Raw genomic sequence first — 27,991 nt, 5'->3', positions numbered from 1 at the left:
TTTCTATAGGCATTATGAAAAATCTCTACTTCCAAGTTACTGCCATAGTTATAGGGCTTTGCTTTATGGGAAAAACAACAAATCTATCGAGAAAAAGCAATATTTTCCTCAGTTCTGAGTGCCAGTGGGATAGGTATCTTCTGGCAAACCGTTCGACAGGACACACACCACAGACAGCAGACACAGCAGACATAAGCTTCTGTTTCTGTAGCGTTCTCTTCCAGTCTTACACCAAAAAAGAATGGAAAATAAAGCACCTGAGCCTCAGTAACAACCTCATATCAAAAATGACCTTAAGCTCTTTTGCATATTTGCACTTGTTGGAAATACTGAACCTCAGCAACAATGGCATGCGCTCTCTCTCAGTGGATCTACCCCTGCCTCCCTCCTCAGGAAGAAAGCACCACAGAACCAACTTCTACAATGGATTCCCACATCTAAAGGTGCTAATTCTTCAAAGAAATAGACTCAGTGGCACTCCCAAGGGTGAGTAATTTTTAAAGATGAATGAGACAGAGAAACAATGAGTGTGTGGAGACTGGTGTTTTATGTCAACAAGAATGCCATATTTCTTTTCTGTTTCAAGGAAGTGGCTGAAAGCAAAGTAATTTGATCAGAACAAATACAATAAAGGAGTTTCCTAGTGGCACTGCAAGTTAAAAAGTGAGTGGGACTCGTAGTCAATTTTATCTCCCATTTGTACTTCCTAGAGGCACTAGGAAGTATTTAAGTGCTAAATAATAATATATATTAAAGCTATTTGTTTTGTTGCATATTTTTAATATGGTAAAGCATTGAGAAATAACTAATATGAATTTTTTCTATTTCTTTTTCCTTTTCTTTTTTGATATAATTTTATTGAATTTTTGTAGATCTCATACAATATACCTTAAACATATTTAGACCTCCCCCTTCCCTATCTGTATTTCCCCATAACCTGCCTACAGGACTTCATGCATTTTGTCATATGTGTTAAGGCCTATCAAGTCAAGTTCATGTACCCAGATGTCCCTCAGTATGAGTTCATATACTGAAGCCTGTTCAGCCTGTCTAGTATCTGCCTGAAAGAAGATCAACTCTCCCTCACCCAGCAGTGATCAGCTGCCAACAGTTACTCACCAAAGTTGTGGCCTCCTGTTCATCTTCCCAGTACTATGCTGGATTTTTAAGTCTGATTGAATATACAAGGGTCTTGTGCATGCTGTCACCATTGCTGTAAGTTCATATGAGCAAGGTCCCAGGAGCCTGTAAGGCTCTGTTTCCTTATGGTCATGCAGCTCCTAATATGGATATTTTTATATATAATATAATTCAAATCAAATATATTATCATATTTACAATATTTTTTCCTTCTTGGAATGCATTTTGCCTCTCTTAGTGAGTTGTCCTGCAAATGTAGACCAGAAATATGTCAATATTATATATTTGTATGTGAACTTTTCTACTATCAAATCAGAATTTCTTACCACAATTTAAGAAGCTGGGTCCTAGAGATACCACCCTCTGCTGTCTGGAACAATGTAGTGCTGAGCCCCAGTGAGGGTGATTTCAGGGGCACATATAATAGTTTTTCCTTGACTTTCCTCTGTCTTTTCCAAGACTTGTACCACAGCTATAGAATCTCCTGCCCTGGCAAGGCATCATGGAGTGTGCATGTGTGTGTGGTACAGGCATGTGTGTCCCTTACCCCTGCTACTTAGAAAATATTTCTTTTTGGTCTTTCCAGTTCAGATGAAATTTCTTCCCCTCTGTGTTTCTTCAAAACCCTCTGAGAAAAGCTCTAGAGATTCCTTTCCTCTACAGGTTTAGGATGTGCAGACCCCTCTGCCGCAGCTTTGCCGTGGGCCTCCCCGGGGACAGGGAGCGCAGAGCCTGCTTTCTCAATGGAGAGAAAATGAAAGGAAAATACAGGGAAGCATAAGATTAGTGGGTCAAAATCCCGTCCCACCAGAGTAAAGAGAAAGTGCCAAAACTCCTCCTGAGGGCAGATGTGTTCTCTAGAACAACTTACAGTTGTGGCTTTCATCAATACAAGTCCATTTCAGGGCCAAACACCCTGACAAGTTTAGATATGGGCTCACCTTGCTTTTTAAAGTTTAATTGCTGCCTTATCAGCAAAAGAAAATGTTAAAGTTGCAAAAGAAACAATAGAAAAAAGATCAACGATCCTACATCTGTCATTCTGTTAGAATTCTAGCAAATGAGGGGCTGGAGAGATGGCTGAGTGGTTAAGAGCACTGGTTGCTCTTCCAGAGGGCCCAGGTTCAGTTTCCAGCACCTACGTGATGGCTAACAACCATCCGAAATTCCAGTTCCAGGGGAATCTGATGCACTGTTCTAACCTCCATGGTCATTGCCCCACACAAGTGCACTTACATACATACAGGCAATAAATACACTCATACACATAAAATAAAATAAAAATAATAACTAAAAATTTTTTTAAAGAATCCTAACAAATGAAGCTATCAAGAGAAAAAGGAAATGGATGCTGGAAGTCCATGCAGTCTATGGATCTAATTGGATATAACAGAGTCCTCGTATCCACTCATGTTGTGATTTGAACTCACTTCCCATCATCGTCATACATACATACATACATACATACATACATACATACATACATACATACTTGAAGTTTGTCCTGGGATGGATGCCTTCTAAACATCCTTGCTGTTTCATGATTCTGTGACTGTGGCTGACATTCCACTTTGGAAGGAAAAAGCTTGTGAGAGGTGAGACGCTCCCCAGCACCACCGTACTTCTGGCTGGTTCTTCCCTCTTCTTTGGTTCTTCTGCTCTAAGTGTTTAATGACAGCATCTAGACAGTGTGGGTGCTCCTTGACTTCCAATTGTTTTAAGCCTATCACAGGCCACACATGTCAGAAATGCATTTAAATACACTTGGGATTTAGAAATATCCCCCATAGGCTTGTGTACACTTGGTACCCATCAGGTGGCACTCGAACCATATTGAAGGTGAGGGCTCGCTAGAGGACATTTGTTGCTGGGATTTACAGCCTCACCCCACTCACTGTTCTCTGTCTGCTCCCTGAACACAGCTGCAATGCGATCAGCCAGCTTCCTGCTCCTGCCACAGTGCCTTCCCTGTCTATTGTCAGGACTCCAGCCATGATAGCCTCTATCTCTCTGGAACCCAGTGCCAAAATAAACCCTGTCTTCCTTAAGTTCTTTTCATCAAACTACTTTATCACAGCAGCAGAAAAGAAACTAATGCAGCACCTAAAACCCAACCTGTCCTTCCGTAGACATTGTCAGAACATTAAAGTTGGCAGCTGGAAAAAAATCACGTAACACAGTCTGTGTCCTGATGAAATATCTCACATAATGGATTGAACACTGTACTGAAAAGAGAAGCAATCGTTGTGTAACCACACTTTCATACCACTGTGAAGTCAGAAGAGTCATAAGTCAACCCACCATGAGTTACCAGAATTGTGGAGTCAGTGGAAAATATATCTCAAGTCAGTGTAATACAGTATCTGGCATAATAAGTGGTAGCAATTAAAAGATGTGAAAAGTAGTCTGGAAACCTGAAAGTACTTGTCAAATATTAGTTTTTATTACTCTCTTGGCACACATTGAGAATAACCGTATACTTAGGAGCAAATAATTTGTTTTTCTCTAAATCTCAAGTTGTCTTTTAAAATGTTAAATAGTTATTGTGTGGCTGGGATCCATGGCCCACCATAATTCATGAGCAGAAGGCCACTTGTGTCTATTTATATGTGCATGGGCTCATCTAAAACAATAATAAATTAGAGACATTCCAGAAGGCAGCCCTCAGCAACTAGTCATGTAGCACAGGCATCTTCGTAACTCATATCTCATGTGTCTTTAAATGGTGATTGTTTAGGCTCAGAAAAGCTTGTTTTATAAAGTTGAAACATCACATTGGCTAATCCATTATCTGGTAATCGCCTGTATTGAGTCAGCTGTGATGTCACCAATAGGCTTTGTGTTAAGGAAGCACCCAGGTGAATTATTGTTCAATGCAAGTAATAAAAAAGAAGCAAGACATGAATTTAACCTTAATGATGGCTCCACCTTCCACCCATAATTTTAGAGCAGAGTATTAATAACTAAAGCATCAGTGTATTTGGTTTTTGTTACTGTAATATAATACCTGAGATAGCCAACTTAAAAAGGGGAAAGGTTTGTTTTGGTTCATAGTTTTGGAGGTTTAAGTCCATGTGATTTGGTCCTGTTTCTTTGGGGCCTATGTTGAGTTTGGCACACAACAGGACCATGCAGTGGAGAAAGCTTCTCACCTCATGACACCGCAAGGCAAGAAGAGAGAATTCTGAGTCTGACAATCCTCTTCAAGGGTTACCTAAGCACACCTCTTAAAGGTTCCACCTCTTTTCAGTAGCACCAAGCTGGGGACTAATCTTCTAACACATGTCTTCAGGGGGTCACGTAACCAAGCCTCAGCAATCAGTAGACTAGCTCTCATGGCATAAGAGGGTACTATGCAAGTTGATGAGACTACCAATGATTCTACCCAACTGTGAGGCTTACAGACCACAACAATTATCTCTATTGATGCTGTCTAATTGGACTTAAGGCCAGCTCAATAGGAGGAAACCCATGCAGGGTACTGTAAACATAGCCAAGTACACATGACTAGAGAGGTCATAGACTCTAGAGATGAACCAACTACTGTCACTTTCCCAGACCAACGTAATTTCTTACTATATTCTAAATACATATTCTTATATTCACAGAGAAGTATAGTTCTCAACCTAATCAAATTAGCTTCTTTTTAAAAACTATTTTATATTTTATGTGTATGATTGTAATGTCTGCATGCATGTAAGTACACCTGTGTCATGCAGTGCCTGAGGAGGTCAGAAGAGGACGTTGGAGCCCCTGGAACTGGAGTTATGGGCAGCTGTTAGCCACCATGTGGGTGCTGTGAAGTGAACCCAGGTCTTCTAGAAGAGCATCCAGTGCTCTTAACCACTGAGCCATCTCTCCAGTCCCAAATTAGCTTCTTTTTGCAACAGATGGAGAGTATTACAAAGTTCCACCACTGGTCAACATTCATAGATAAGTGACTGTGAGGTGCCCAGCTCTAAGCCCACCTACAATGCAATCTCAACACCTAAGGCTCAGGGAACATCAAGGAAAGGGGGGTGGAAAGATTGTAAGAGCCAAAGGGACAAGACACTTGCTGCTGCTAGTTGGTAGGAAGATATGCCCGTAAAATCTCCACAGTATAGTGGCCTAATAACAGCTTCTTAATGGCAAAACCAGTTGATATGCCTGTGTGGATGGGGGAAATTCATGGGGTCCCACCACAAGAGGAAAAGCTACAGGCAATCAATGGATGTTGAAGGAGGAAGAATCCATTTTCTCCAGGGACTAGTTCCCTGAGCAGTCATCTATCTCAGATGGACAGTCCTAAACACATATACACACACAAGCACCACTAAATCAACTCAGTACACTATATACATATACATATTTATAAATGATATATGTATATGTAACAATAATAAGAAAAGGACAAGAAATTGTGAGGAGAGGACAATGTGAGGACTTGGACGAGAACTGGGAAGGATGGAAATAATACAAATACAATACTCATATATGAAGTTCTCAAAAAAAATATATTTAAAACAATGGGATCAGTCTCTAGTTAAATGGTTCCACCCTTATCAAGTATTTTCGATACCTACAGAGTACCTGAAAATGTATAGGACCAATATCAGCATCTTTCTGGGGTTCCAGTTAGGGTGATAGGTCAGATGTGGCATCTTCACAGTAACTCACTGAGTTCCAGCACTCAGAGAAATGCATCCAAAATTAGATGAGATAATAGCTGGCACTTGAAATGAGTAGAATTAAAAAAGAAAGAAAAGTGTGTGCATTATAAAAACAAAAGCTGTTTGCATTCCTTTATCAGCAGGGTCTGCCACTGTGTTATAGAAATACAGATAACTATGTTTTCAGAAACAATTTCTAAAGAAATAAAATGCATGAAAGATATTAAACTAAAGGGGCAAAACTTTGACTCACCTGCATAATTTGCTCATAGTTAGGGCTGACATGGTAAATAAAATGTTTTCTCCTGGACCATTTCAGACATTGTTCCAAATCTTAATACTCTTTGAGCTTGAGACCTTAACCCCAGAATAGCATTGTGTTATGCTATCAGATTATCACACTTGGAAGAGTATGCAGAAGGTGAAATTGTTTAAAGACTGCTTCCATTGTTTTACATTTTTCAAAACTCTGTTGTTGTGGTTTAGATGCATATCTCCCCAGAAGACACATGTTACAAGATTAATCCCTAGCTTAGTGCTACTGAAAGATGGAACCTTTATGCTCAAAGGGAGTGTTTACCAAGGTAGCGTCATGTTTGAGTATCCTCTCTCTGCCTGTTTTTCTCGCTGACTTTGGTACAATTTCCAGGAAATAATAAGACTGTCTCTGGCCACTTAGATGCTGGGCAGTTAGAGCCCATCCCCTCATGGTCCATAAAATCATCAGAGCAGATCAATAAATAAGCCCATTCCACAAAGTCAATTCTGTGTTTTCCTCTCAACATTGACTCCTGCTTTCTTGAAACATGGAATGTTAACTACCATCAGATGTGCAGTCCCAGCCGGCACCTCACAACTTCCACTCACTTAGCTTCTCCTCATCATTGACTCAAATAAAAACCACTTTCCCCACTGAGAAACTCAGCCTGGAATCATAGAAGAGGTTACTCAAATCACTAACTCCACCTTGAGAGACCATAAATAATCAAGATCATTTGTAAGGAGCACACTAATCACTTTAATAAAACAAAAATTTAATTCTCTAAAATTGGAAGAAGAAAAATTTTCATGTGGGAGGTAACTGAATTTCATGACCTTAATTCTTATATCCAGAAGCAGTGCACCTTGGTATTATGAGTGGTTTTGGTATTATGAGTGAATTTGAATGAAATGGTTTCTTTATAACTCCACACCATCCTCTCCCACTGTGCTCAGGCATGCTCTGGTCCAATTCGTCCTATTTACTCTTTCTTTTATTTTATATTTATTTTCTTTTATTTTATATTTCTTACATGACTCTTGCTGACCTATTTACTGATATTAAACAACTCAACTAACCTAAAGAAGCCTCCAAGTCTTTACCTCTAACTGAGAATAATTAATATACAGGGTCAAGATGAGGCTCACAGATACTGTGTATAAAGACTGTAACACATAGTGGTATTATATAAAATATCTTCCATAAGCTGATGCATCATGAGTGTTAATGAACTACTGGTTCCCTTTTCGATCATTCTGCAGTCTACTTGTGTGGCCTATCCCATTCTCTGCTATGCTACTTGCTTCTTTGATTTCAGGGCCAATCAAATATCAAGGGTGATTCCAGTGTCTGAACGTTCAGGGTTTATATGAAGTTCAGTGTGTTTTCAACAGTCTTGTTGCTTTGTTCACACTTGTGCCAGTCTGTGTGGTGTTAGAGGCCCTGCTTCTTCCTTGTGCTGAGCACTCTGTAATCTGTGCTGTGTTCCAAGCCACTCTGACATGTGAACCATCATCATCACTCTCCAGTGAACGACCTAACCATTATCTCAAAAGTGTCCTCATACCTTCTTTCATAGCTATCTTTCCCCTCATCTCTTCATCTCCCCAACCAAGGTAAACGTTGACCTCTTTCCTGGTATGGTAAGCCCACTGGCATTTCTTGTAACCTTATATGGAATAGAATCATAAGATACAGATGGTCCTTGACTTAAAGTGGTTCACACGTAATGACTTTTTGACTTTACAGTGGTGTTAGAACAAATTCAGTAGAAACTATATTTTGAATCCCAACCCCAGGGCCTGTGATATGTTATTCTGTGTGATACTGAGAAGTAGCAGCAGCCACAGCTCCCTCAGCCATGAGATCTTGAGGGTAAACAGCCACTAACTCTGTGTAATGCATTGCTAAGCTAGGATGTTGGTAGGTTAGTTGTTTTAAAGGCATCTTTGAATCAGCGTGTGATGGATTTCTTGAAATGTAACATCATTGTAAGTCAAGAGACATCTGTATATACTGTTCATTTGGTCTGGTTTCTTTCAGCATAATTATATTGATGTTGACTTATATTTCCATGTGTATTGAGTCTTTGCTCGTTTTTATTGCTGAATTCTATCATGTTGCTACTCACTTCTCTGCTGGTAGACAAGCTATCTTTTTTGGCTCTTACAAATAAATTTGCTTGCTGAAAGAATGGAGAAAGATAAATGATTAGGTAAACACTAATCAAAAGAAAGGCAGAAAGGCTGCCTTTGACAATCAGTCATTAAAAGCCAAGAGTACCCAAGTACAGTTCCAAGCACTCATGTTAGGTGGCTCTCAACTGTAACTCAAGTTCTAGGGGAATCTGATACCACTGGCTTCTGTGGGTACCTGCACTCACATGCACACGTAATTACACACAGACACATTGACACATAATTAAAAACAAAACAAACTTAAAGAAAGGCAGAGTAGTTTGTGTGTGTGTGTGTGTGTGTGTGTGTGTGTATGTTTGTATGTATGGGAACATATGTGTTGCGCATATGCATGTGATGTGGAGGCACAATGTTAACATCAAATGTTCTTCTACCTTCATTCCAGTGATAAAACACTTTGATCAAAAGCAACTTGGGAAGAAAAGGGTTCATTTGGCTTACACTTCAGGCCACAATCCATCCCTGAAGAAATCTGAATAGGAACTCAAGACAGGAACCATGGAGGAATGCTGCTGTCTGGCTTGCAGGCTCACAGTTAGCTAACTTTCTTATACAGCCCAGGACAACCTGCCTAGGAAATGGTGGCACCCACAGTAGCCTGGGCCCTACATCAATTAAGGGAATTAAGATACTCTCTCATTAACAGGTCCATAGACCAACCTGATAAAGACAACTAGTCAATCAAGATACTTTTTTCTAGGCTGTGTTATTTAGTTATCTATTAAGGTTAATACTGGCTAGAACAAGTATTTGCTTTCTCAGTTGCTCTCTACCTTATTATATATTGAGACAAAGTCTCTTGCTGAACCTAGAGCTCCCTGTTTTGGTAGGCTAGCTAACCAACTTGCTCCAGAAATTCCCAGTCTCCACTTCCCAGTTTCTGGGATTACAGGAATGTCACTACACCCACCTGGCTTTTATGGGTTCTGGAGAGTGAACTCCGGTTCTCATATTTGTGTTGCAAGTGTTTTACCCGCTGAGCCATTTCCCCAGCCATCTACTTAATTTTTGAGACAAGTCTCTCACTTAACCTCAAGCTCACCATTTTGGCTAGGCTGACTGGTTAGCAAGCCCTGGGATCCACTGTCTCTGCCTCATCAGCACTCCGGTTATAGGTGCACACCATCACGCCTGGTTTTATGAGAGTGCTGGGGATCTAAACCCAGGTCCTCATCCTTGCACAGCAAGCACTTTAACCCACTGAACAATCTCTGTCTACCCATAGTAGTTATGTTAATTTCAGACAAAGACATCAAAACAAGAAAATTTATCAGGGATAAAGAAAAGTACTATATAAGGAGGCTAACTTAAAAAACTGCAATAATCCTAAACATAAATACACTTCACAGTAGAACATAGGAGTACTTGAGGAACTGATAGTTCGGCATCCCCCATCAATATAGATCAAGCAGACAAGTGGTCAGTAAGGATGTAGTTGAAGTGACGACTCAAGCAAACAGCACTTACAGGGCGATCCGTCCAAACGTCGGATGCACAGCTTCAGAAGTTCACATGAAACATTCCCCAAGGTGGACAAAAATCCAGTACATAAAATGCATCTTAATAATGTTGGAAGAATAGAAATCAAACAAAGTAAATCATTGGCTGCCATGAAATTAAACTACAAATCAATAGAAAGATTACTCGAAAACCCTAAAATCTCTGTAAACTAAATGTGCTAGTCAGCCTTCCACTGCTGTAACCAATACCTGAGACGAATCGAGGTAAAAGAAGGAAAGGTTTGTTTGGATTAGAGTTCCAGAGGTTCCAGTCAGATATCTCAGCTGTGGTAGCAAGAGTATGAGGCTACTTGCTCTCATCTAGGTGGATCAAAAGAAAGAGTGGAGGGGCATGGAGGGAGGGGAAGAGAGGGAGAGAAAGAGGGAGGGGGGAGGGAGGGAGAGAGGGGAAAATGGAGAGAGAGAGAGAGAGAGAGAGAGAGAGAGAGAGAGAGAGAGATGCTTAGCTGACTTTCTCCTTTTCCCCATATGTTCAGTCCAGGACCCCAGCCCTTGAGAAGCTACTGCCCTAAATAAGGCCGATCTTCTGTTGCTCTACTCAGGAAACACCCTCCCAGACACCCCTAAACATGCACCTCACTAATGTCCTAGATGTTTAATTCAACCAAGTTTACAGTGAATATTAACCATGACAAGTCTATGCTGTGTCAACCTGACATCCAAACATTTCACATTTACACTATAACATTGTACTCTTGGTCAAAGCTGTAATAATTCCAATAGTGTAAAAGTACAAATCTCATCTGAGACTCATGGGACTCTTCTGTGAACCACTATAAAATAATAACTGCAGTAAAGAGGTGCCACATTATGATGAACAAAAACAGCCTGACCCCTTGGCATCAATTAGAAACAAGAGTGCACCCAATCCATTCTGAGAACATGTTTCTTCCAAGTTCTCTCAGAATTGTTCTCCTGAACAAAGGACTTGCCCTGTATTTATTGAAACAGTCATCCACTATGACATGGGAAAGGAAAAGAGGAACTTGTCTTATCATAGGATTTTCCCTTTCTAACCCTTACTGACCCAAAACAGCACACACAATCATACATCTGAAATAGACAACAGACAGCCTGTCTTTTGACACGGCCGATCAAAGGCCAGGATAGGTCTGCATGTTGTATGGTACATACAGGCTCTTCCAGTTAGAGTTCTAATGAGTTCCCCGTCTGTTCACCTCAGACTCACACATTAATCTCCTCTACAAACCTACAGATACACCCAGAACAAAGTTTTGCCAGCTCTCTAGGCACTAATCCACCTGTCATGATGCAGCTGAATGCAACTGAGAACACCTAATCCTGCCTCAGAATTTGGATTTCTCTCTCTCTCTCTCCTGTAGCCTTTTCCCCTTCCATGAGACTGAGTTTTCAGTATTTCAGATTTCAGACTAAAATCAGCTTTGTGCTTTGGATTTTGACATTTTGGATTTTAATCTTTCTGGATTGTGCCTTTGGGGATTTGTTTTTAATATTTTATTCTTTTTATTTTATGTGTACGCGTGTATTGCCCGCATGTAGGTGAGTGCACCCGTGTCATGCAATGCCCGCAGAGGTCAGAAGAAGCCATCGGATCCCCTGGAACTGGACTTATGGACAGTTGTTAGCTGCCATGTGGGTGCTGGGAGATTTTGATAATTTAGAATTACAACATCTGGGATTGTACCTACATTTTTCTTTTTTTTTTTTTTCGTTTTCTGTCTCCCCCGCCCCGTCTCTTTGTCTCTGTCTCTCTGCGTCTCTCACTGTCTGTTTCTCTCTATATCTGTCTCTCTCTTTCTCTCTCTGTCTCTGTGTGTGTGTGTGTGTGTGTGTGTGTGTGTGTGTGTGTGTGTGTGTGTGTTTTCAAGTGCAGACATTCCCATGCCATAGTGATTGTGTGGAAGTTAGAGACAACCTACCTCGGGTGCTGATCCTTGCCTCCCACTTTGTTTAAGAGTCACTTGCAGCTGCCTATGCCAGGCTAGCTGGCCTACAGGCCTCCCAATTCATCTTTCTACTTCCCATCTCTCTGTGGGAGCTCTGGAATTACAGACACACACTACCACCTCTGACTTTTACATGGGCTCTGGGGATCCAAACCCAGGTCTTCAAACTTGCATGGCAAGCATCACATTTTTATACAAAAAGAGCTGCCTTTAACATTTCTTCAAATGTGGTCCTGCTGATGTAATTTCTTCATTTGCTTTCGTTCTTAAAATATTTTTACTCACCCACATGGCAGCTATGAACCATCCTTAACTCCAGTTCCAGGGGAATCCAATGCCCTCTTCTGACCTCTGTGGCATTGTACAACACAGGTGTACTCACATGCATGCAGGCAATACACTCAAACACATAAAATAAAAATAATAAAATATTTTAAAAAATTTTTTCATTCAATAAACAATTCTAGGTTGATAGATTCTAAAACATTTTTAGTATTTTTAAAAATATTGTCCTACTGTCTTCAATTGGTATGATTCTTGTATTTTTTTAAAAAACACCTGGACTTGAAAGTACTTGTGTCAAAGACATGGAGTGAACTGGGATCAGGCTGTTGCCTACTTTTGAGTGCTTTGGTTTTAAAATGAACTATTTTGTTTAAAACAAGAATTTCCTAGAAAAAAATGATGAAATTTAAAACAAATTGTTTCACCCTGTTGCAGCCCAGTGGTCCTGGGACAAAGGATGCTTGAGCATCTCACTCGAGGTGGACATGCCTTCATCAGTTACCTTGTGCCTCCACAGTGGGTTGGGGGACTTTTTTTGTCATTTATTTTGATCTTTGAGTTTTGAAAAAGTGAAGAGTCAAAATAAAATATTTTTAAAACCCTTAATAAAAACCTGCACTCATCCTTGACTTTGTCTTTTTTGTATTGTTCAGAACACAGACAAAGTTTTGTGCTTAAATGTATTACTTTTCTCCATAATTTCTTCGTTTTTTAATGTAAAACAACAGCTTCCCCTAAGTTCGCCTGCACCACACTCTTACTCATCTGTGTCACGTGTTCCATAGACAACAAAAACTACCAGAGAGCCTTTTAGCAGATTACATATTTTTTAACATTTTATGTATTATTTTTGTTTTTATGTGTATGGGTGTATTGACTACATGTGTGTAAGTGCACTCTTACCATGCAATGCCCACAAAGGTCAAAAGAGGATGTCAGATTCCCCTGGAACTAGAGTTATAGACAATTGTTAACTGCCAGGTGGGTTCTGGGAATTGAATACAGGTTCTCTGCAAGAGCAGCCAGTGCTCTTAACCGCTGAGCCATCCCTCCAGTCCCTGGCTTATACTTTTTAACCACCTGGAATTCATCTCATGTGGAGATCAGAATATTGTCTGTGGCTGATCTTGGGAATTCACTCAGGTCAAGAGCTCTTCTCCTAAAATCTTGGTCATAGAGTAACCTCGCCCCACCCCATCCTGGACCATGTGTCCCTCATGCCCTGGATTTCCCACAAACCAGAACTGGTAAACCTTATTTGATGCTGGCCCATCAGCAGCTTCTGTCTTCTCCTTCATCCCAGCATCAGCCCATTCACGGGTATGTGGTTCACACCCGAGGCCAATCCCATGAAGCAGCTGGGATCCTAAAGTGGAGAATACTATGTCACTCAGCATCTCCTACTCTGCTCTTAGCTCACTGTTCCTCCAGGGACTATACCTACCATCTTCAAAGTTACACAATGGGTCCACGTCTGTTTCTCATGTCCTCATTTGGGCCCCAAGACAAGTCAAGCCACGTTGTTTTTAAGGTATTGGCAGAAGCCAAGAGAGAAAATCCTACCACATAGGTATTTTTGCAAACTTTGCTCATGCCACCTCTAGTAATAGTCCATTGGCTAAAGTAAGTCACATGGCCAAATTCAACTCAGTGGGGTGAGGAAATATAATCAGAACATGGGAGACTGAATAATTTGTTGAACTTTAGTGCATTCTGCTAGATCTGGCTTCCAGTGGGCTCAAAATGTTTAAACACCATAGTAATCAAAGACATTTCAATTCCTAATTTGAGAAAAAATATAATGATGGAAGCCTTACTATGTTCCCTAGGCTGGTCGTGAACTCCTGAACTCAAATGATCCTCCCACCTCAGCCTCTTGAGTGCTAGGATTACAGGCCTGCACCAATGTGCCCAGTGAAAAACATTTTTTATATATTTTACTGTTTTTATTTTATGTGTATGAGTGTTATGCCTGCATGTATGTAAGTGCACCCATGTTGTACAGTGCTCACAGAGGTCATAAAAGGGCATCAGATCCCCTGGAATTGGAGTTACAGACAGTTGTTAGCCATCACGGGGGTGCTGGGAATCAAACCTGGGTTCTCTGCAAGAGCAGTCAGTGCTTTCAACTGCTGAGCCGTTTCTTCAGGCCTGAGAAACAGTTTTTAAGGAAGGTAACAGGCATGGAGACTTCATGAAAATGTTAGAGAACCTTTCTTTGCTCATATCAAAATCACAAAGATGGAATAAAATTCAGACTCTTAAGTATCCCTCCAAGTCCTTATTAACTCCATGATACAAGCAGAGTAAATAAACAACCCAAATTTATCTGGCAAGTTCATTATGGTTCCCATGGCCCCGTGCATTCACAGCAAGTCCTGCCCTTCGCCTTCTTCTCCCCTTTCTAAACAGCTGCTCTCTCAGGATCCTGCTTTTTCTGTTGTTAAATCATAAGACAAGCATGGCTAAAGGGTAGTGAATGGTTAAGAGATTTGGGTTTTGATCCAGTTCCTTCTTCCATGACAGTGTGCAGGTTCTTACCTTAGTGAGCCTTGGTGTTTCATTTGTAAATGATAATAACTTGAAAAAGTAAAGCTTTGTGAGATGCTTAGAGCATGAAAAGTCATGATTAAATAGAAGTTTCAAGTAGTTCCTTCATGGCCCTTCAAAGCTAGCCATGAACTCTCCCTCCACTGAGCTCCTAGAAACTTATTCTATTAAGCACTGAGATAGTTTAGGAATCATGAATTCACATATCTAAATAGGCCAGGTAACATGATAATGTTAGGAACCTGTAGTGTAGTGTCTTTCATATTGCTATCTTGTGTGGTTTTTGTACCCCCACAGATTCACATGTTTGTGTATTTAAATGTGTAGGAATATTCTTCTCTAAACAAAGAAATGTATTCCAGAGGTTGTATTCAAAATAGTTAACAACTGGCCTTCCTCCAAGCCCCTTTTGGATTCTTCCTGGCTCTGGACCATAGAAAAAGTTGAGGGAGAATTGAGAGGAGTTAGGGGAGGACACAGGAAAGACAGACAGCACACAGGGACTCTGGCCACAGCTGTTTACAAAGCAACATGGGAATATTTCACACTAGTATATGTGGCCAACTGAATATCAGCTTTGGCTGTCCCATTGTTTTGTAAACATAGATTCTTTTTGACCAATCTAGTGTTTTAGAGAGACGTGAGTACAAAGAAATCAAAGCCTTTTATAAGCTCATGCCCCATCCAAAGCATGCAGACTTCATTCTAGCCAGATGTCATAAGCTAGCTTGAACTTCTAATTTTTCCAAAGAAGCTAGAGATGCACACTCTCATATTGGATCTTTAATGTTGGTTTTTAATGGTGAGTGAATCTCCATGCAGGCCGGACACTGTAACTGCTGGTCTAGTGAATATGTACGATATCCCAGGCCTACAAGAGCACAAACATCTGCCCAGAAAAGACCTGATCATTTGATGGACAGGAGGACAGACACATGAGCCACTTTATAGTGGGGTGGTATACACGATGAACTACTTTGCATAAGGAGTAACCTTTTCTTGCCTACGTATTTTGGCATTCCACCAGATTAAGCTTCCAGAGAAAGGAAGTCTATGCTTGATTTGCTCCCAGAGCCAAGTGCCTCCTTATAATCTTTTTTTAATTTTTTTTAAAAATAATTTCATACATGGGTATTGTATTTACGATATTTCTGTCCCTCCAAGTCCCCCTCCAACTCCTCCCACGCCCCCACCAACACCGTCTCAATTTCTTGTCCTCTACACTCATAATCCTTTTGATTGATTGATTGCCTTGAAGGCCACTTGCTTAATCTGTACAAATCAAATGAACATATGACAACCCACATAGGACAGCCATTTCAATTAAGTCACCCTCTCTCTGCATAATCAGTCTTGCAATCAGTACCTTGCAGACAGTAGGCAAGGACTAAACCCTCTGGAATAGAAGCAACTGGATCTGCAATACAGAAGTTGCTTAAAGTTGCAGCCCACATTCAGGAAGCACTGAAGAAAAAAAAAGTGCAGGTGCTTCCCTGGGAGACCCCTCCAGGGAACCTGCTGTGACTGGCACCTCCATTCAACCTTCATTCTCAGTGCCAACAGGACCTTTGGGTTCCTAGAACCAAGTGGAATACAAAGGCAGAGGCCAGGAAGGACTCAATCTGATTGTTGTGCTGGAAAACAAAACCCACCTACAGTTTCTTTGCCTTTGAAAAACCCAGAATACCTAGAAAATAGTCCTAACACAACAGTAGCTGTTAAAAGAAGAGATGTGGTTACAAGATAGAAGTGTGTATATGTGATTGGAAAGCAGAAGTGGAACCTTCCAGGGGAACACGGGGACTAGGGAGAGGGGAGAGATAAAGGAGCGGGGGGTGCATTGGGAGGGAATATGCTCGGTGTACAAGGCATTCTTGTATGAAAATGTCCTATGTAACATAGGACCATGCACAATGAATATACAATTTTCAATTTTTTCATAAAAATTGAAATTAAAAACTTAAAATTGAAAGAACTCATTCTTGTAAGAAAGCATCAGAAGAATGTTGTCTTCTGTTGTCAAAGAGAGATCCTCCAGTTTTACTCACAGTTCATCAAATGAACAAATATCTGTCATCACCTAATTTAATCAAGGTTGGATTTTTAAAGTGATCCTTTTATTTAAAAGTGCATGCTGGGCTGTCAAGATGGCACAGCTGGTAAAGGCGCCTGTCTCTAAGTCTGCCAACTTAAGTTTGATTCCTGGGACTCTCATGGTGAAAAAGAGAGAGCGACTCTTGAAAGTATCCTCTGACCTCCACACACACTATGGCAAAATCACACACACACACACACACACACACACACACACACACTAATAATAGATGTCAGATAGGTAGATGATAGGTAGATAGATAGATAGATAGATAGATAGATAGATAGATAGATATAGATAGATTGATAGAGAGATAGATGATAGATGATAGATAGATAGATAATAGACAAATAATAAGTAATTTGTAAAGTATATGCTCATTTGAAAGAAAGAATACAGAGGCTAGAGAGATGCTCAGCAGTTAAGAGCACTAGCTAGTCTTGCAGAAGACCCAGGTTCAAATCCCAGCACCCACATGGCTAACAATTGTCCACATCTCTAGTTTCAGAGGATCTGACACCCTCTTCTGTCCTCTGTGGGCACTGCACAACATGAGTGCACTTACACACATGCAGTCATAACACTCACACACATAAAATAACAAAAATAGATCAAGATTTTTTTTAAAGAAAGAATCCAAAGTGTGTAAGGTCAACTGGCCTGGTCAGATATGTCCACTGGTGCAATAGTTACACAGATATTATGGAAGTAACAAACCACTTTCTAATTGGATTTAAGGTCTGCTTTATAAGATGAAGCCTATACATTACATTGACATCAGGTCTAGAAATCTGCAGCTAGACAGGTCACAGGCCGTAAGGGAGAGCCTAATACTATTGTTCTACTAAACAGATATAGTATTAAACTGATTCCTAATGACTTATTGTTATACCCATGGATTAATGCATCTCTCAACTCTCACCAGAGAAGCTTCCTTATGCAACAGATGGTTAACACAAAAACCCACAACTGGCCAACATGCAGAGAATAAGATGCTGCAAAGTGCTTATCCCTGAACAGGACACCTATATCAAACTTCTGCTTCCCAAGGCTCAGGAATCATCATGGAAGATGAGGCAGAAAGATTTTAAGAGACAGAAGTGGTGGATGACCACAGTAAACAGTTTTCCAGACATCTGGACAATTACTCTATGTGCTCACAGCAATGGTGACAGCATGCACAAGTCCCATGTAATCTCAAGTCAAACAAAATCCCAGTATAGACATGGCGGGGGGCATCCCTATTTAAGGAACTACTGGCAACTGATGGATACTTGGAGGAGGAGTCAGTCTCTTTTAAGGGTGAAACTTTTCATTGGGGTGGGGTCTAGTAAGTGGTACAGATGGTGGAGGGGATCTAAATATGAACAAAATATCTTGTATGAAATTCATATAATTCAGTTAAAAATGAAAGCATAACAGAGGGGATGAATACGATCAAGTCAGTTATATGCATGTATGAACATGTCATGATGAAACCCCTTTGTACAATTGCTATATTCTACTAAATGAAAACCTATGCCTCCATGGAAAAAAAAGTAAAAATAAAGCTTTCTCCCATATCCCTCCTCCCCTCCCTCAACCATCCCACACCTATGTGTAATGACTACTAATAATCTGATACATCTCCTTCAAGGCCTTTTTTCTGCTCACTCAAAATACATACGTATGTTTATATGTGACTTTTCTGCCCTAAGAACTTTGAGATTATACTCTATACTGTTCTGTGACTTAAGGTTTTTCCTGTTCAGTATGTTCGCATGTTAACTGGCCCCAGTCTCCCTTAAAAACACTTATTTTTCATAATATTAATATACACTAACATCTTCTCTCACTCAAGAGCAGTTAATGGTCTCTCCAATTTCCCACCACAAACAGCACAGCAGTAAACAGCACCACTTTAGGTTTTAATTCACTTTTTCATTTTTGTAGGACTATGGAAACTGAAGTCATTGCAGAGTTTGGATCTGTCATTCAATGGAATATTGCAAATTGAGTTCTCTGATTTTCAGAGCTGCCTGAAACTGGAGAACATCTATTTAAAGAGCAACAAGATATTCAAAATTCATCCAGAAGCCTTCAAGGACCTCAAAAAATTACAGGTTCTAAAATCTTTGTTTTTAATCTGTCTTAAGTATACAGACATATAGGCAATTAGCCTAGAAGGCTATTTCTTTTGAAGAGCTTCTCTATGTATAGCTGTAGTGGCTGTTAATCAAAGCATCTAAGTCTATTTAAGATCTCCAAAAACAGCTCAAGTCTCCAGCACAGAAATCAAAGATCACAATGATGGACATGAACTTAATAAGAACACGCAACAGCAAGAACTGATGTATTGTGTTGGGGATGTAGCTCGATTGATAGAGTGCTTGCCCAGCATACTACACATCCTAGGTTCGATCCCCAGCACACACCTGTATTCCCAGGCAATGGAAGCAGGAGGATCATAAGTTCAAGTTTATCCCCAGCTACACAGCAAGTTTAAGGCCAGCCTGGCATGGGTAAGACCCTGTCTCAAAAACAAAACAAAACAATACCTGGTATATTAGTTTGCTAAGTCAAATTAAAATCTAGTTTGAAGTTTTCATTTACCCGTTGACAAGAAATCAAATTTGTTATTTAAGAAACCGTCTCTCTGTGAATCTCTGTGAGCTCAAAGCTAGCCTGGTCTATATAGTGAGTTCTAGGTCAGCCAGAGCTTACATAGTGAGACTTGGGGGGGAGGGGAGACAGAGAGACAGAGAGAGAGAGACAGAGAGAGAGACAGAGAAACAGAGGAGGGAGAGAGAGAGAGAGAGAGAGAGAGAGAGAGAGAGAGAGAGAGAGAGACTCCTTAAGCTGCAAGGTCAGTCAAAGGTAGTCCACTGCAAACTGGAATGCCCCTCTGATCCACTGTGACCAATGCTGAGATGTCAGCAACTCAGGACCCTATGGGCTGCTGCTGGCCAGTGACCCTATGGCTTCCATGCTAACACTACAAGGGATGATAAAAAAAATGATAGTAATTACAGCCCACACATGTGCAGCACTTAACACATGCTGTGTGCGGTTCTAAACACCACTGATGGTGATACTGCAGCTATCTGCATCACAGTTTACAGCTGGAAGTCCTACATGCAGTCTCCCTGAAGCTCTGATTGTGGTGAGGCTGAGGAACCCCCACAGCCCTGCTCCTCCAAGCACTCTCCACTATGCCTTTGTTTCCAAGAGGGCAGTGCGACAAATCCCTCAGCAATTCTTCAAACACAGCAGAAGGATCTTCAGTGAGGCCCCCAGAAACAGGTCGGAAGAATCTTCAGTATCCGTCTCTGTAACCTCCATCACACACCCCTATTCTCCTACAGGCCACTGCTGTTCATTAGAAACAACATGAGCTTCACATGCAATTTCAAATGTTCCTACTTGCCAGACTTAAGAAGTAAAACCTAGAATCTCCTTTTTTAAAACTTTCTATTTTTTTATTTTATTTTATGTGTATGGATGTTATGCTTGCATGTATGTAAGTATACCCATGTTGTGCAATGCCCAAGGAAGTCAGAAGAGGATGTTGGATCCTCTAGAACTGGAATTACAGATGGTTGTTGGTTGCCATATGGGTGCTGAGATTCAAATCTGGATCCTCTGCAAGACCAGCCATGTTCTTAACTGCTGAGCCATCTCTCCAACCACAAGAATTTCCTTTTAATAAGATGTATTATTTAACCCATTATAGAATCCTTTGCACATGTAATCCATATCCAATTTTTAAGGAAATATTTTATGTTCCCTTTTTTATATAAAACCTTCAACCCCTGTTCCTTGTTTTATACTCCTGTGTGGCCTCCACATTTGAATTACTCAGAGGCTGCTTGTGCCTAATAGCCGGCTGTCATGTGTGGCAGCATGGACAGAACCACAGGTGTTTTCCCAGCATTACATATAAGGTGCCACCGAAGCCTCACTGTAAGACAAGCCCCCACTCCCCTTTCAACCAGAGTGGCTCCCTGAGCACTCCTAGAGGAAGGAAGGTGGGGGAGCAGGGATGGGGTCCAGGCTAGGCTCCACCAACGTGCCATCCTCATCATACACACACGTTATCAAATACCTCTGTACCCTAATTTTCTAGGAACTAATAACTTAGTTCCTTGTGAAAATTAGCGGTTAAAATGTACATGAAGTGCTTAGAACAGAACTTGAGGTAACATAAACCCTACATTTTAAGTACCCAAATGTAATTTATGCCACTCCTAGTAGTTAAAATCCTTCCAAGATTTCACAGCCAGGGCCTGGCCCCTGCCTGCGTTTTTGGTCTTATTTCAAGCTGTTGTTCCCCCTCCCTTGTGCACTGATGTCCTGCCTGCTGGCACTTCAGGTCCCCTTTTCCCCCCACCTCTACCTTCAAGATCTAACTGGCATGAATCCTTTCAGCTTTTGCTTGAATATCACTTCTTCAAGGAGGCTTTCCTTGGTCACCCTTTTTCACAAGCTTATAACATGTCTATATGCTTCTTCATTGCATCAGTCCTTACACTAGCAAGGTTTGGGTGTGTTTAAGTGTTTATGCCTAGCTCTCTAACCCTAACACTGGATGGTAATCATGCTCTCAGAGAACACACATCATGCCTATTTTGTTTTCCAGTGCTTACCTGAGCATATTTGTTTTAATTTTTTTATTATTTTTATTTTATGTGTATTAGTGTATTGCCTGCATGTATGTAAGTGCATCCGTGTTATGCAATGCCCAAGGAGGTCAGAAGAGCACGTCTGATCCCCTGGAACTGGAGTTACACAGGATGGTTAGCCACCATGTGGGTACTGGGATTCAAACCCAGGTCTTCTGCAAGAGCAGCCAGTGCTCTTAACTACTGAGCCATCTCTCCAGTCCCTACTTGAGCATATTTTTTTAAACCTATTGAATAAACAAAGGGATGGATAAATGGACCATGCTCATGAGTAGTTGCATTGGTTATCTGTTGTTCTAGAATGACTTACACAGCTTAGCAGCTTAAAACCACACACACCCATTACCTCAGAATTTCTGTGGGTCAAGAATCCAGGCACTGTTAGCCAGGGCCTCTACCTTGGGATCCCTCAAGAGACTGCACCCATAGCCAAGGTTGGAGTCTCACCCAAAAGTCCAGTAAGAGTAGATTGCCCCCCCCCCCCCCAGCACATGTGGGGTTGGTAGGACTTGCTTCCTTATTGGGTTTTGAGCTGAGGGCTCAGCTCGTTTCCCTGTTGATTTAAGCCTGCCCCCAGGTTTCTACCCTGTAGCATCTTGCAACAGAGCTAGGAGTCTCTCTGGCATTCTCTGCTTTGGTAAGAAGAGCATTTCCATTTGGTGGATGTCATCCTGGAAGTGGCATCCTGTTGCTTCTACAGGAATCAATTGGCTAGAAACAAATCACAGGTCCCTCCCACACTGGAGGGAAGCTATTGCTCAAGGACCTGCGTACCAGAGGGCAGGATCACTGGGAACCACTTTGGAGTCTGTCACCATGGCAGACAGAAGACAGAGCTCACTTCACATGGCTGTGCTTCCTTTTTACCAGGACGGGTTGTCAGATTGTCGGGGAGCCTCAGCTAGCAAAGTGTATACAGATTATAGGTAGACCTGTATATAGGATTTGCCCTGTATCTTATTGTATTCTATGGGTCTTCAGAAGCTGGTACCACAGACAAACTAAAACCAGCTCTGAGCATGTGTTCAATACTGTCATGATTCTCAACCCACCAGAACCGAGAACATACAGCACTGGCTTTGGAACATGATGAAGCTATTTGGTACCAGGAATTTCAATATCATAATGAGTAGGCGGTGGTTCTTTAGGAAGATTAATTCAATATTTTTACTATTATATTTGTCTTTCCATGTAGGAACCTTTTCAGAAACCAAATACATTTTTAAAGCATAAATTCTTCAGCATGCTTAAATGGAATGAAATGTTTCACTGACATTTCAAATTAGCTTTTCTTTTCTTAATCTTATCTCATTCTTCTTAGATGCAGTGATTTGTGAGGCAATATGGTATGCATCTCCCTGTCTTTCCATAATATATGTGCTGTTCAAATTCTGGAAGATGGGCAATTTCTTTAGTCAAATTGGACTATTCTGTTTTCATTTTTTTCAGAAATTGTTCTTCTTGAATTATTTTACTAATTTTCTTTCCTTCAGTTTTGCTTTCAGTTCCATGATTTGCAATTTAAGAGGTTAAGATGCAAAAATACACGAAAAAGAAAATACATGGGCTGGAGAGATGGTTCAGCGGTTAAGAGCACTGGCTGCTCTTACAGAGAACTGGGGTTCGATTCCCAGCACCCACATGGTGGCTAACAATCATCCATAACTCCAGTTTCAAGGGAAATCCCACACTCTCTTCCAACCTCTGTAGGCATTGCATGACACAGGTGCACTTACATACATGCAGGCAATACACTCATACACATAAAATTTTTAAAAATCAAAAATAAATTTTAAAAAAGAAAATATGTACTTGGAAAACATCAGACTATTTCTATATATGACCGAGAAAAGGTACCCACATGGAAAAGCTTCTGACCCTGAGCAATGACAGGCAAAGCAAAGTGCTTTCCCCTAACCCCCAGCCTCCTGTCTCTTATTTTTGGGAGCCTACCTTTGGTAGTAAAGATGACACAAGAAGGTCAGGAAGAAGGGATGGAGGGAGGGAGGTAGGAGGGAGGGAAGGAGGAAGGGAAAGAGGGAGGGAGGGAAAGAAGAAAAAATTGACCTTGGTAACACTTAAACATTCTGGTTTTCACCTGTGGTCCTCTTTTTGTTAAAGCAAGCTTAGCCTTTTCCGTTTTCTGATTCCCTCCTCTCCTGTCACAGCCTGACTTTCTCCAAATGCCTCCTTCACTCTAGTGTGGTGCTCAGAGAGGCTCTGTTTTGTAGTGAAGACACACAACTAAGAGGTCAGATGACACCACAGCTCTGCCATCTAATTCTCTCGTTACTGTTGTTGCTTGAGACAGGGTCTCATGTAGCCCAGGCTAGTCTCAAACTGATTATATAGCCCAAGCTTGAACTTCTGACCCTCTTGCCTCTCCCTCCTAAGTGCTGGGATTACAAGTGTGCACCACCACACCTGGTTTATTGTTTCCATTCTTCACTGGGCACCCGTACTAATACAGACCCCTGTACTAAGGTGTATGTGGGATACATTGTGTGGTTTAGCTGAACTTCTTCCTCTGTAAAAATGAGGCACTGTGGGAAATTGTTGGAAGCATCTAAGATTATGTGTGTAGAGCACTCAGCAGAACTCCTAGTGCACAGCTCTGCTCTTCAAGCTGCAGCCAGACCTAAGGTCTTTTTCCCTGCCAAGCCACACATGCTATGTCCAGCTTCAGCACATGCTGGACTGTCACTAGAGCCACTGACTCACTTTTGTCCCCTCGTTTGCCCTACATTTCTGTTTATGCTCGAGAAATGAGTTTTCTTGCTGGTACTGAGCAACCATGAATACAAAGAACCACACCATTGTCTTTGAGATATTTCATAAAAAAGATGTCTCTTTTTGTCTATTTTTGGTCAACCACCATTCTCCTGTGCTGTGTCCTCACTTTTCAACATCCTCTGGCTACTTTCAAGGTGAAAGTAGATCTGCATTCAGCTCAAAATTTTAATAGCATGTGAGTCCAGGATTCATAGCAATATAAATTATAACACAGAAAAGCAGGAAGAAGTATTTAGGATCTAATATAGACTTAAAGCTTTTAGAAGTGGTTAAACCTGCAGCAACGCTGGGAGGTAGTTCACAGAAAGCAACCAATTGCCAAGACACAGAGGCTTATAACAGAAAAGAGATTTAAACCCAATGTTCTCTGACTTTCAAGCCAGGCCTGGATTTGTATTGCTTTCATAGAGGTAGAAATATGTTTGTGTAATTGGGGGGAGGGGGGCTTAATGTCTTTGTTCACAGGCTGTCCTAAATTTGTTTCTTCTCAAGCAGGTTGTAGATCTCAGTGGCAATGCTCTGACCACCCTCCTACCAGTGGTGAATATGGCTCTACAATTTCCCCACCTGGAGCTTGACTTGACTGATAACCAATGGAGGTGTGAGGACAGCATTGTGGATCTCCAAAATTTCACTTCTGAATCCTGGAGGGAAAAGTGGGATGTCATTTGCAACAAGTCTGTAGGTGAGAGGTGGCATCTGTTTTCTCTGAAATGGTTCATTTAAACTGGAAGTGCATCTAGGAAAGTAGTCTATGAGACAGAGACAGTCATGAGTGTTGGTCACTCATATGTCAGTGTATTGGTGGATTTACTCATTCATCCTTTCATTCAGCCTGCACCACAGGATAACCACTGACACTTCACTGTTTTTCTCAGTGCCAGATGGTTTTCTTCATATGGTCAAAAGCACTTACAAATAGAACAGATAGTGAGCTAGAATGCCAAATCTCAAAATTTCATCCCAACTATTAACAATGGGTTAAAGAAAGAATTTTCAAATCTGAAACATTATTGTAGATGCTTGCCCATCCTCTGACAACATGGGTCTCTATGTACAGAAGACAAGCACATGTTTCAAAAGTAAATTTTCTTTTGATTTATCATTTTCCCTCTTCCAAGTGCTAGAATGTATTGCATTACTGAAGTTGAACAATCTGGAAAGATTTTATCCCACTACTAACTACTTCGGAAAAAAGATTTAGGATAAAAGTCTTAGACTCTGACCTCTTCAGGCCTGCTATTAAAGCAGAGTCTTGGCCATGGCTACTGGGTTTAGAAGTCATCTCGGAAGAGAGGAGAATGCCAGCCATGGCTAGCATTCTGAGCAGGAGAGCATAAGAGAAAAAACCGAATGCCTTGCCAGCACTGGGGAGTAATGAGGAAATAATACTATAAGCCTGGCAGGAGCAGATGTAGTGGAGAACTGACAGAAAGTTCTAGCAAAAACAAAGTAGTTGAGGGTATGATGGAAGGAGAAGGCATATGATGTCCATCCCACCTGGCTTCTTCCTCCTGGGGACAGCAGTCATGCAAGAGACCTCAGAAACAACACCTCCTGGGTCTTTGAGCAGTAGGTCTACACCTTATAGTCATGTACAAATGTAGACAAAGCCATATACATGCTGTGGGCATTGGACAAAAATTAATTAACACATGAATGAACAAAATGACTTGTCATCTGATATATACTTGGGAACATAGCTAGCTAAAGACTGAGGAGGACTCACAGAAGCTTTGAAGCCCTTGGAGTCATACTCAGTATGTTTTCCATCTCCTACTTGCAGGGAACAAAGAGCCACATTTGGAAACTCCCAAAATCAGAATTCCCAGGGACACGCACCTTCCTCCCACTACGCTGAGTCACATCCAGAGCAAAGCAGAGAGACACCATGAAGGAATGGACACACACTTTTCCACCCTGGGGAAGGAGGCATGGGCAGGCTACAACAATCTCAGGGAGATGCGGCCACAGTGGGCCACAGAACTCAGAAACCCCAGGGCTGAACAAGCCACTAACAGAAAGGATGATGATTCCTCAAACCTCACGTTGGCCATCTGCCTGTCAGTGTTAATCACATTTGTGGTGGCTTTTTGCCTGGGTGCTTTTGCAAGGCCCTATGTTGACACACTGTGGCAACAAAGATGCCTGAATGAAAACCCTGGCTCAGGTAATGCCTATTCAAATGAGAGTTTCTATGATGAAATTGATGCTGCTAGAAGCACACAGGAGCACCAAGCAATAGATCTGCACCAAGTCTCCCACCATCCAAACCTCCACGAGAACCAGAACGCTTCCTGGGTGACACAGTGCCAAGTCTCCCACCATCCAAACCTCCACGAGAACCAGAACGCTTCCTGGGTGACACAGTGCCAAGTCTCCCACCATCCAAACCTCCACGAGAACCAGAACGCTTCCTGGGTGACACAGTGCCAAGTCTCCCACCATCCAAACCTCCACGAGAACCAGAACGCTTCCTGGGTGACAGAGTGCCCAAATACCACTGTCATTCCTGAAAAGGCTCTAAGAAACAGCAGAACGGATCCTGGCAGTCAGCAGAGTTCAGTGCAATATGAGGACAACATTGGAGCAGGAAGTAGAGATGACGCCATGCTTCAAAATGGCCAACTAGCCCATTCCACTCTCCACAGACATCCAAATGCCAATAATCACAAACTAATTTCCACAGTGCTGGACCACACCTATGATATTCTTGAAGAATTAAATTATGACACTGTGGACCGGGAATATTCTCTCCATGCGGGTTCAATGAATGGCTTTTCCATAGCTGGCCCACTGGGAACTGTCTCTAGCTCCACCCATAATGAATGGGGTGAATTAGAACTATCACACTCAAGAGAAGCGTCAGCCTCCCTCTCGAAGACTTTAGCACATACAAACGAACAGGGGGTTGGGGGGAGTGAAGAAAGAGGGTGGCCTGAACAGTCACCTTTGGAAACTATGGGCTCACAGACAGAAAGGCAGGCGAGCAATACTATCAGCTGGCTGAGCACACAGCAGCCAAGGTTCCATGGGGCCAGTGCTGAAGAAGGGCTCTCAGCCCTCTACAGTGAGGTTCCGCACGATGACCCAAGAGATGTAGATCCACCTGCCCTTCTATCAAGATGGTGCAGTGGCTCTGATGTCTCTCCTGCTACTAAGGAGCCAGGGATGAGAGACATCCCTTTTGACCCTCATTACAACTTGGAGACCAATTACTGTGAGTCTGATTCTGATGAGGGTTCTTTGTTTACCTTCAGTTCAGAGGGTTCTGAGGACACAAGGAGCTTGACTGAAGAGCAGGCACCTGGCAAGAATATTGGAGCCCACCAGACCCTGCACGTCAGGACCTCAGGAGACTATAAGGACAATGTGACATCAGCAGAAAGTGTTGAGGCCATCACTTTGGAAAGGACTCTAGAGAAATATGAAACTCAGGAAGATCACTCTGGAAACCCTCTCATTTCTGGTTCAGACTCTGGTTTGCATGAGACGCAGCTGGAAATTATGTCTAACACCAGTGAATCCCAGAATCCATTAACCCGGCCCAGATCCCCAGACTGTAGACCTTTACATCCTGAGACCCCAGACACATTTGTATGTGATTACGACATAATGCTCCAGTCCCAAGCAGTAGACTGCCATTGCTCACTTAAAGACTTAGAGTTTCCAAATGTGGGCACTTCACCACCATCATCAGCACATTCTGCTGAAGATCCCTCAGATCCTGAGGAGCCTTCCACCAAAGAGATGTAAATATTTGTAAATTAGAGGCTATAGCTCTATTAGTACAGTGTTTGCCTACCTTGCATGAAGCCCAGGGTTCAATCCCCAGCACTGCATAAATCAATCATAGTGACACACACCTGTAAGCCCAGCACTTTGAAGGAAGCAGGAGGCTCAGAAGCTC

General features: G+C 41.6%; 1 protein-coding gene across 1 annotated transcript; it reads left to right on the top strand.

The window, feature by feature from the left end:
• Positions 1 to 14: 14 nt before the first annotated feature.
• On the top strand, positions 15 to 27,843 carry Lrrc66 (leucine rich repeat containing 66; the record flags this gene model as incomplete). Its single annotated transcript, XM_008830838.1, is given in 6 exon segments — positions 15 to 486; positions 18,560 to 18,729; positions 24,577 to 24,766; positions 25,868 to 26,392; positions 26,570 to 27,811; positions 27,814 to 27,843. Coding segments are annotated over 6 exon segments (2,629 nt in total), but the record flags the coding sequence as incomplete, so codon positions are not given.
• Positions 27,844 to 27,991: the final 148 nt, after the last annotated feature.

This window comes from Nannospalax galili, unplaced genomic scaffold (genome assembly GCF_000622305.1).
Source record: "Nannospalax galili isolate Female #2095 unplaced genomic scaffold, S.galili_v1.0 scaffold1175, whole genome shotgun sequence".
Taxonomy (NCBI): domain Eukaryota; kingdom Metazoa; phylum Chordata; class Mammalia; order Rodentia; family Spalacidae; genus Nannospalax; species Nannospalax galili.
Note: the sequence above shows the minus strand (reverse complement) of the source record. Positions and strands in the feature narration are given on the sequence as shown.